This window comes from Mandrillus leucophaeus, unplaced genomic scaffold (assembly GCF_000951045.1).
Source record: "Mandrillus leucophaeus isolate KB7577 unplaced genomic scaffold, Mleu.le_1.0 Scaffold232, whole genome shotgun sequence".
NCBI classification, from domain to species: domain Eukaryota; kingdom Metazoa; phylum Chordata; class Mammalia; order Primates; family Cercopithecidae; genus Mandrillus; species Mandrillus leucophaeus.
In genome coordinates, this window is record NW_012102388.1 from 2,951,952 (window position 1) to 2,962,951 (window position 11,000).

Genomic DNA, 11,000 nt, shown 5'->3' on the forward strand with positions numbered 1-11,000 from the left:
GCAGCGTCATGGTCACTGGGGGATATTTTAGCACTGAGGCATTTTAGAAGCAGCCCAGGCCATGCCACCAGCTGGCATGAACTCACTCATTAAACACTTACTGAGGGCCTGCTCATGCCAGGAGCTGTGCGAGCTGCTGAGGTTTTGTGGTCACTATTTGGAGATGTGGAGTCCTTGGGGCCATAGCTGCACCCCAGTCCTGGTGGCTGGCGCAGGAGTCGCCTTAGGGCATTGTGTACAGGGTCCCACGTGAGGTCCCACGTGAGCCCAGAGCAAAGGCCTTCTGAGTCTGCCAAGGAGGCAGAGGCTTCCCAAAAGAGGTGGCACTGGAGATAAGCTGAATAGGGGCCTCTCGTGGCAGGCAGAGACCCTGTGAGGCCGTGCCAAGGACAGAGACCTGGGGACCAGAAACCAGGGCAAGGGGCGGGCTGGGCAAGCGGCAGAAGCCCTTCAGGAGACTGGCCCTGGGCTGTTCCAGATGCCTTGTGCCCGTCCTGCCTCCCACCAGGGCCACAGCATCTGGGGAAGGATGGATCTGATGTCCTCCCTCAGATCTTCACATCCCTGACACCCTACGAAATGGGAATCTGGGAGAGGCAACCCAAGAGCAGTGTAGCGGAATTCATGCACCCCTGCGGTGCTGGTTCCCGGGCCGCTTCGGAGCATGGCAGTGCCACAGGACACGCCCCACGTTCCACATTCCACCGTCTGCCGACAGATGAGTGTTTTCATCTCATTGAACAGCACATACTTTATTTCTCTTGGAGTCCTTTTGAGAAGCAGGACGATTTTCAAATTTGATTAAAACCTTGGAGAGAATCACAGGGAAGAGGTCACAGCAGCAGTGGCTAGTAGCAGACCGTATCACAGAGGCTGCGCGTATCTGGGCTTCACAGCTCTCCTCCATGAGAATCTCCTGGGTCTGGGTCAAGGGTGTGCCCAGAGCATGGTCAGCCTGGGTGGCTTTTGTGTGGAGCCTCTGAAGCAAGTTGGGGACCCAGGCTAGGATGTCCCTGGAGGTGTTTTCAGATTTGGGAATTTGTTTCATTTTTACACCTAGAGACAGCCTTTTTTTCTTTTTGTGAGCTCAGCTCGGGGCTTCACTCTATCACCCAGGCTGGAGCGCAGTGGTGCCATCACACCTCAATGCAGCCCCGAACTCCTGGGCTCCCGCCATTTTCCTGCCACAGCGTCCCAAGTAGCTGGGACGATAGGTGTGTACCATACCCAGCTAGTTTATTTTATTTTTTGGAGATGGGGTCTGACAATACTGCCCAGGCCTGAAGCATCCTCCCACCTCAGCCTCGCAAAGTGCCAGGATTATAAATGTGAACCACTGCACCCAGGCTAAATTTTTCATTATATTTTAGCCAACGTTTTTGATGTTTGTAGTGGATGAGTCTCTGAGTAGTCTGCCGTTTTGCCAGCACTACTATTTTTTTTTTAACACTTCGTTTTTATTTAACAAGATGGAATGCTCAGGAAGGTCATATAGTCTGAAGTCTGCAGGTTCTTTCAAAGAAATGGCGCTTAGCTTTGAAAATAACTTCTTCATCTCTGTTGTGTTCCAGAGTGATTGCACTTTACACAGTTACATAAAGAATGCAGGTATCAGGTTGGAGTTGCGTAATATGTACTACTAGTTGAAATAATTATAAACTGTTTTGTTTGTTTTTATGAATTCAGATCCCTTCCTTTGTGGCCCCAGTTTAAAACATATTTGGGCTTCTTTTTAGGAATGAGACTGACTGTCCAGGGCAGGACATGGGGTTTCCGTCCTTCCTGCTGAGGTGGGAGGCTTGAGACCTGACAGTAGCCAGTCAGTAGTGGGGTCGGTTCCGCCCAGCCCTCCCCAGAGCCAAGCACACAGTGGGCTGCGCTGTCTGCCCTGGAGTGCTGGCTTCACCCTGGCCCGTACACAGTAGCCTCATGGCTCCAGCAGGGAGTGGATGGAAGCAGCAGCTCCCCTCTTCCAGGGACGACGTTGTCTCTTACAGAAGCACGTGCTTATATTTGGATTCCTGATTTTGATAGGAAAGCCTGTGTTGGACTATCAGGTCAGTTCGTCGGTCCAGCACGTACTCTGTGCTCAGTGCAGAGGCTACAGAGACAGTGAAGACAGGACCTGCCCCTGCAGGACCTCAGAGACGGTGCCTGCCCTGCTGTCAGCCTCCTCCCATTGACCTCCAAGGGTTTCATCCTTGCCCCCGGCCTTTTCTCAGAGATGGTACTCAGATATTTCTGTGTAGACGATAATGTGGAGTACATTGAGCCCACTTATCTTATTTTGAAAATTTGGAGTATCGCTGTTTCTGTGTCATGGTGGTTGGTATATAACATGGAGCTAGAGAGCGACGGTTTAGGAGTTCATCGTGTCTAATTAATTTAAATAAGTCGCTGGCAGCTGGAGAATATGCCTACAGTACGTAGGAATTATGCTGCCTTGCCAATCTATGACGGAAAGGTCAAGAGAGTCTAAGTCGTACTTCTGAAATGTTTCTCTGCGTAGCATACATTACTGGAAACCATGGTTAAGCTTTCACTGTTTTTCAGTGTTACCGTTTCAAGGTGAATTAATTGAAAATGAAGATAAAAGTTCTTAATTAGAAAAATAATTTTGCCATCTCCTAATAAAGAGGAAATTAAATCTGTGTGTAGTCAGAACTACTTGCTTCTCTACAACAGGACTGGAAATTAAATTTCATAAGTAATCGTTGAATCTTCTACGATTCATGGTTCTGAACATTTAGCCCCAAAAAGGATAAATGTACAGGATTTTTAATTGTTAAGACAGCGTGCCACTGCCCTACAGATACCTGCATGTGTGCACAGAATAGGGGGGAAGATGGCGTACATCACTGTCTGTGATGGAAAGGTCCAGACGCAGACTCAGTGCCCCTGGAAACTTTTATTTACTGGATAAATTCCCGCACAGCCTGTGTTGCTGGGGCCGGGGGTTGACACCGGGGTTGCCAGGAGCACCTGCCTTACCGAGGGGGTAGTTTCCGGATTAACGTGTGAACGGAGGGAGCAGCGTGCCTGGAGAATGAAAGCTGATGTCAGCGCAGGCAGCTAGCCAGAGGCGTTTCCTCACATGTGCATTTAGGAGCATAGGTGGCCTTCGTGAGCCGTGTGAGCAAAGGGGTGACTGGTTGCCGCAAGAGAGGAGACTGTTCCCAACCTGCACATTTTGAAGTTAAGGAGACTATTAATTTGTCTAGAGAATATTACATCTGGTGGCTTTGAACATCCTCATGCTGTTCACTTTCCATCTGTCTTTGGATGTGTGTTGTGGCTTTGCCTGGTTCTTTTAAATTGCGTATTGCACAGACAACATTTTTGTATCAGAAAAATCTAGAAAACAGCATGGTTGGAAGTGAGCAGAAGCAAGGCTGCATCTTGCCGGGGGACAGGCTCTTGTGACTGTGTTGTGGACTCACGGACCAGTCTGTCGCTGGCCACGCTCACTCCCAGGCAATGTGTCTCCACAGCGACCGTGGCAGCCATGTATTACAGCTACTACATGCTACCGGATGGCACTTACTGCCTGGCGCCGCCCCCTCCCGGAATCGACGTGGCCACTTACTACAGCACCCTTCCTGCTGGTGTGACCGTGTCTAACTCCCCCGGAGTGACGACCACCGCCCCACCACCTCCTGGGACCACGCCACCGCCGCCCCCAACCACGGCGGAGACAAGCAGCGGGGCCACCTCCACAACCACCACCACAAGGTAGGCACAGGGTCCGCCGGTGCCTGCTGTGTGGGTCACTTAGCACTGCAGTCACTGGAGTCGTCTGTGTCTCCATGGGGGGCTTGTAATCTGGATCACATATAGGGGTCCCCATTATCTGAGTAGTTATTATTCCAAATCCCCAAGTTACAAAGTTGACAGGAAAACAGAAATGGTCGTAGCACAAACTTTTTAGCGTTGAAGTTAAACCTCTTATAAAGTTGAGTTCATTTCACGTTGCACGCTGGCCCCAGATCTCCAGCATCTGTTCTTGCGCTTTGTGTCAGAGTCTCAGTTGAGCTGTGCTAGGCAAAATCAGTATGCAGTGAAACTGCAGTTGTTTGCAAAACATGCAGGTTCGTAAACTTGAGGAAGGTGATGTTGGGGTGCTTCATGAGTCTCTCCGAAGCTGTTGGCCATTGCGGGGGCCTGGCAGCTACTTTAGTTAACCTGTGAAGCCATCGGCAGAGCCCTAGCTTCCCCAACAGCAAGGGCCCCCCGTGTTCGTGGGACGAGGAGGAGACAGGTGCTTTACCAGAGGGCCTGGAATGCCCGGCCTTGAAAGGAGGCTCTTGGGAAATGTAATAAAACACGGGAGTTTCTGTAAAAACGACTCTTTCTGGTCATGCTGAGCAAGTCAAACAGGAAATGAAGAAAGCTGAATCATGCTTGCTGACTTTTTTTTTAATATAACAGCAACAACAACAAAAACTTACTCTTGGTTATTTCTAAGAATTAGCTTGTGATTGGGGAGAAATGTTAATTACTAGGAAAAATGCACCTTTTATCACTAAAATCCCCATTTTCACTCGACAATAATCCTGTCTAGTTGACTTTAGTTTCTGTCGTATGCGTCACCTTCAACAAGAGCCTCCCCTGTGCACTGTAACTCACATGTCTCTCTGGACATCTGAGGCGGTGAGGACCTCCGAGCAGCCAGGACTGAGCTTGGCGAGCCCCTGAGGCCCAGGGGCCTCACAGACTCTTCTCCCACAGTGCACTTGCCCCCGTGGCCGCCATCATCCCCCCGCCCCCCGACGTCCAGCCTGTGATTGACAAGCTAGCCGAGTATGTCGCCAGGAACGGCCTGAAGTTCGAGACCAGTGTTCGTGCCAAGAATGATCAAAGGTCAGAAGAAGAATTTTGTATGTTAGGTATATGGCATTTGGGGATTTCGTTTAGCCTTTTTTAAAAAATGTAGGTACAGAATGAATTTTTTTTTATGTATTTTTAATCCTTTTCTTGGCTCAAATGTCTTTTTTGAGATGGAGTCTCGCTGTGTCACCCAGGCTGGAGTGCAGTGGCGTGATCTCGGCTCACTGCAACCTCTACCTCCTGGGCCCAAGCAATTCTCCTGTCTCAGCCTTCCAAGTAGCTGGGACTACAGGTGCGCACCACCACGCCTGGCTAATTTTTGTATTTTAGTAGAGACAGGGTTTCACTGTGTTGGCCAGGCTGGTCTCAAACTCCTGACCTCAAGTGATCCACTTGCCTCAGCCTTCCAAAGTGCTAGGATTACAGGCATGAGCCACCACACCCAACCAATGTCTTTAGATAAATACATTTTTTAATTGGCTTGTTAAATTGCTTAGACTTGGGGTGGTGTTTTTAAATTATGTTACCTGTTTTTTGTTTGTTTCATTTTTTAAGTAAGAATTTTGGGCCGGGCGCGGTGGCTCAAGCCTGTAATCCCAGCACTTTGGGAGGCCGAGACGGGCGGATCACGAGGTCAGGAGATCGAGACCATCCTGGCTAATACGGTGAAACCCCGTCTCTACTAAAAAATACAAAACACTAGCCGGGCGAGGTGGCGGGCGCCTGTAGTCCCAGCTACTTGGGAGGCTGAGGCAGGAGAATGGCGTAAACCTGGGAGTCAGAGCTTGCAGTGAGCTGAGATCCGGCCACTGCACTCCAGCCTGGGCGACAGAGCGAGACTCCATCTCAAAAAAAAAAAAAAAGAATTTTGAAGCTACCTAAAATAAAAGTCTATAATTCATGGTTTTCAAGAATCTGCCTTAAAAATCTAGACACAAACCCTTCTTTTTAAAAACCAAGTAATGTCCCATGCTTCAGTGCTAGTAAAGCCTAAAAATATGTTGCCAGTTTGCAGTGTGACCTGTGTAACCCCGGGCAAGCGATTTTGACCCCTTGTATGCCGTCTCCCTCGTCTATGAGTAGCTGTAATAGTAACCACCTTGTGGGGTTGTGGAGATCAGTAAAGAGCTAGGAGAACAGGGCCTGTTGTTACTTCAGTGTGCTTATGTTGGTAAATGACCCATTTTCTTTCTCCTTCTGCTCAGATTTGAATTCCTGCAGCCATGGCACCAGTATAATGCCTATTATGAGTTTAAGAAGCAGTTCTTCCTCCAGAAAGAAGGGGGCGATAGCACGCAGGTACGTGTCTGAACACAGGGAGGCCGTGAAGCTGTTACAGGTGGCTCTGCCTTCCAGATCAGAAGTCACTTTCTGTTTATTCTCCTACAGGTGAAAGGGCTGGGTGATTCTTCACCTTTCTTTAATGTGTGTCTGGCATACTCCATCTTTCACGTCCCCCTTAGCTCTGGAACTTGATCTATTGAAAACATCTGCCCACATTCACAGTACTGATGATTGTTTGTCCAGCACATTCTAAACAAAAAAAATCCTGTTCCTTCAGCTGTTCGATGTTTTGGCTGTCTACAGTTTTTAGCTACATTTCCTGACAGCCGGGTACCCTGCATGTGTTGTGTTAACATGTATGAAATATATAAAATATGGCCAGGTACGGTGGCTCATGCCTGTAATCCCAGCACTTTGGGAGGCCAAGGCGGACGGATCATGAGGTCAGGAGATCGAGACCATCCTGGCTAACATAGTGAAACCCCATCTCTGCTAAAAATACAAAAAATTAGCCAGGCGTGGCAGCAGATGCCTGCAGTCCCAGCTACTTGGGAGGCTGAGGCAGGAGAATGGCGTGAATCCCGGGGGGCGGAGCTTGCGGTGAGCAGAGATCATGCCACTGCACTCCAGCCTGGGCAACAGAGTGAGACTGTCTCAAAAAAGAATATATATATATATATATATGTGGGCGCCTCACACCTGGCCAGCAGCTGCTGCTGGGGGTGTCCTGCAGCATGGTCTCTGCCTGCTCCTGCACGTCCTTCCCCCTCACCAGGTCCCCGGCGTGGTGCTGGTGTCCTTGAAAGTGCTTTTTGTCCCGCAGCCCCGTCTTCTGCCTTTGCTCTGCTCTTCTCAGTTATACAGACACCCTGACATTTTTGTAAAGCCAGTTTTGGTGAAGAGATGACATGGACCTTGCTTCTCAGGAGATTTCTTCAGACCTTTATCTCTGATGGCATGGCCCACACTGAAAGAAACTGACTCCTCTGTAGGTGATGGGGATAATTTGGTATTTTTAAAGAATTCTCAGTAATCAGCGTCCAAAGAAAAGGTACCGAAGATTGGTTCCCAAGGCAGTATTAGGGCTTCAAAGAGTATAGTGTTTTTTCAGACAGGAGAAAATCTTCTGCTCCTCTTTGATACATTCTATTGTAAGAAAAAATAGCAGATCTGGATATGGAAGTCTATTCCCAGTGCTGCTTGGGCAGTAATGTACAGTTGCCGTTGTCCAGTGAAACATACATACTGTATACATCTCTCTTTTTTGAAAATGTCTGTATAATTTCTTGCTGACAGTTTATAGTGACATTTCATCTCTAGGCTGTGTCCGCACCGGAAGAGGCTCCCACAGACTCTGCTCCTGAGAAGCCGAGTGACACTGGGGAGGACGGCGCGCCTGAAGACACGGCCGAGGTGGGAGCACGGGCAGGCTCAGGCGGGAAGAAGGAGGCGTCGTCCAGTAAGACCGTCCCGGACGGGAAGCTGGTGAAAGGTACGCTGCCACTTGCATGTTGGCCTTGCACGTTCCACCGTAAGTCGGCAAGCGCAGGATCCTCGGCGACCTCACCTGCAGGCTGGGTTGGGGTTGGCGGCCCCCGCAGGTGGCTGCGGCGAAACCTCCGCCTTCTGCGCTGTGTTGTGCTTGCCTAGCGTGGCACTGGAGGTAACGTGGGTGTGAGCAGCCCTTAGGTATGTGTCTGTTTAACAGTCTGTTCACTGTACTGGACGTTTGCAGAAAGTTTCAAATAATCCTTCATACTCCCTGGGACTTCTGAAGCTATTTATATGCAAACTATTGTACCAATGAAATTCATTTACTTATTTGTCAAAGCAGGTTCCTTGAGAATCTCTGCCAGGCGATACTTCGCTCACTCGATTTCAGTTACTTTATTATGTTCTTGGAGGGAGACTTTCATGTCGCAGGACACACATGCACGTAAAAATAAAAAGCCAGTGCAATTAAAAAGCAGACAGAAGCAAAGGCCAGAGCAGGCGCCGTAGCCAGGAACCTCATGGAAGCCCGTGTGGAGCAGCGGTGGGCTCCCCCGCGGGAGGGAGGTTCTGTGGAGGAGAGGCGTTCAGCTGGTGTTGCGAGAGGAACGGGAGGCACCGAGGCGGGGGTGCAGCCCTAGGCAGGAGCCCCGTGGTGCGAGCTGCCCGGCCCTGTGCTGAGATGTGGTAGGTAGTCAGCAGTGACTGGGGGGTGGCTGGTGAAGGAGCCTTGGCCAGCTTGTCCAGGCGTGCCCTTTGCGGGAGGGGCCGGTACATCTGACAGGTTTCAGGTCAGCAGAATAACTTTATCCAGTCTGGTGACTTTGTGATGCAATTAAGCCACTGGAGCGACTTCAGAGATTTCTGGTGGCATTGGTGGCCTGGAATGGAGTGTGACAGGTGTGGCAGTGGGGCGAGGTGACAGCTCTTGGGTTAGAAGGAAGGGCCGAGTGGAGGCGAGAGATTGAGGAAGTAGGCTGGGGTGGTAAGAGGACCATTCTTTGCATAAAGATGCCTTGCTGTATGAGAATGGTGATCATTCAGCAAAACCAAATCCGTGTGGATGAACTGCTAACTAGGCCATTCACTATGTGTGTCTTTGGGCCTCTCATTCCAGGAGGTTACCTGAGCACAAATGATCCATCTCTCACCCTTCCCGGCCACCCACAGCCTCTCATTGGAATAACCAAAGGATTGTAATAAGTAGAGGATGAAACTGGTTATTGCTCTAGAAAGCAGGGGGAGGTACTGTCTGTATGTCAGGGTAAGGCAGCACACCTGGAGCTCGCAGAGAAGTGCCCTTGAGACTCAGGGCGGTGACCCCAGGGGAGTCGACCGTCAGCCACAGAGGGGTGGTCAGGAGGCTGGAACAAGCTGGGAGCATCCCAGAGGCAGCAGTCCCTCATCCGTTCTCACACCCCAGAAAGAAACCACAGCCCAAACCTGCCTCCTGCCCCAGGGTTTGTGAGCACAGGGAAGGCACCTGACCCCTGCCAGCTGTGGGGCTCGCAGAGGAGCAGCCCTGCACACAAGGCTGCTGCCAACCAGCATGGCCTTCTCCACACCTCCCTGATTGTCCTGGCACCTGGCAGACAAAACAGCACACCCAGAAGTTTCCCGTCTCCATCCACCCAAGCCTGAGACACTTGAACAGAGATCTACTCAGTATCTGACAAAACTCATGCTAACTCTCAGTTCTCAAAAGCACAGGCCAGCCTCTCTTTGAATAGATGCGGAGACAGAAATGTCATTGCGCCCACAGAGATTCCAAAGTTCGGAAGACACAGCTGAGCCTCCAGGCATATGGGCATCTCTGAAACAGACTGCGTAACAGGAGAAAAATCTTTGTCTCTAATTTGTATTCTACAAAACTGAAAATATAAAACTTGTGCTACTGATTATCAGACGTGGAAAAGATTGCTTAGAAATAAATTGCTGTGGAGTGTGGTGGCTCACGTCCATAATCCCAGCACACAAGAGAGGCCAGGGCAGGCAGATCGCTTGAGTCCAAGAGTTCGAGACCAGCCTGGGCAACATGACAAAACCCCGTCTCTGCTAAAATTACAAAAATGTAGCCAGGCATAGTGGCGCATGCCTGTAGCACCAGCTCCTCACAGAGGCTGTGAAGTGGGAGGATCACTTAAGCCTGGGAGGTAGAAACCAGCCTGGACAATATCGTGAGACCAAAAAAATTAAATTAACCAGGCTTGGTGGCACACATCTGTGCTCCCAGCTACTTGGAGGCTAAGGTGGGAGGATTGTTTGAGCCTGGGAGATGGAGGTTGCAGTGAGGCAAGACCACGCCACTGCGTTCCAGCGTGTGTGACAGAGGAAAAAAATTATAGGTATCTTTAAAGTATATGAAGAACATATATTATTTCAAATTTGAATGAATTTGAAAATCAGTGAAAAATATCATTTTCTAAGAAAACATGAGTTGCTGAAATTATTTCATAAATAAGGAACCGACATAGATCTATAGACCTGAAAGAATTTTGAAAATAATTGGTTAGTGAAATACCTCTAAACCCAGGCAGTCAGCCAAGACAAATTAAAGGTCAAGTTAATTCACCCTCAAGAAATAGAACGCCTACATCATTAAAGCCACTCCAGAGCATTAAGAAAGATGGAAAAGAATGAAGCTCTCAAAGCTTGGCAATCTGTAGACCACGATCACTTACAAATATAGATGTTAAGATATGAAACTGAATTCAGCTATGTATGAAAATAGTAGTAAGTTATGAGCAAGTAGGATTGTTCCAGGAATCCCAGTATGTCACAAAATGAGAAGTTCTAGTATAGTTTATCATATTAACAGATGAATGGCTTTCTCAGATGCTGAGAAAGCAGCAACATTCTCTCACATTTTTATGATGAAACTTCTTTAGTATAACAGTAATTGATGTTGGAAAAACAGGCTCTCCGTTTTGAAAAATAATAAGACATCACATATTTGACAACCATAATTCCATATAAATCCAGTATTTAAATGTAAAAAATAAAACTAGAAAAGTAGAAACATATAAAGGTAATTTTTTGAAATAATCTTGGAGCTGGAAAGAAGTGTCGAAGAACTGAAGCTGTAAATCATGGGGAAAGATTAGTAGGTCTAATGGGGGCTTGGCCTGAATAAAGTTAAAAGACAAATACAGAAATGGCAGTAATTGCTAACACATAAAAATGAAGGTTAACATCCTTACTATAGAAAGAGCTTTTATAAATCAATAAGAAAAGACAGTCACTGACCTAGAGAAATAGACAAAGGACATGAAAAGATGGTTCCAAAAAGAAGAAAAATCGATGGCCAGTAAATATATTTTTTCAATGTATCCTCATTAACAGGTTTTTATTTTTTGCCTCTCAAATTGATAAAGTTTTAAAAAAGTAACAATGATAGG

At 48.2% G+C, this 11,000-nt stretch overlaps 1 protein-coding gene across 1 annotated transcript in view; it reads left to right on the forward strand.

Annotated features, from left to right (window-relative positions):
- Nucleotides 1–11,000, forward strand: part of SFSWAP (splicing factor, suppressor of white-apricot family) — a 94,965-nt gene that overhangs the window by 42,952 nt on the left and 41,013 nt on the right. The window contains exons 8-11 of the mRNA XM_011981955.1: nucleotides 3,492–3,732; nucleotides 4,729–4,860; nucleotides 6,033–6,126; nucleotides 7,432–7,603. Of these exons, the coding sequence (XP_011837345.1) occupies nucleotides 3,492–3,732; nucleotides 4,729–4,860; nucleotides 6,033–6,126; nucleotides 7,432–7,603 (639 nt within the window). The remainder of the gene's footprint in view (nucleotides 1–3,491; nucleotides 3,733–4,728; nucleotides 4,861–6,032; nucleotides 6,127–7,431; nucleotides 7,604–11,000) is intronic.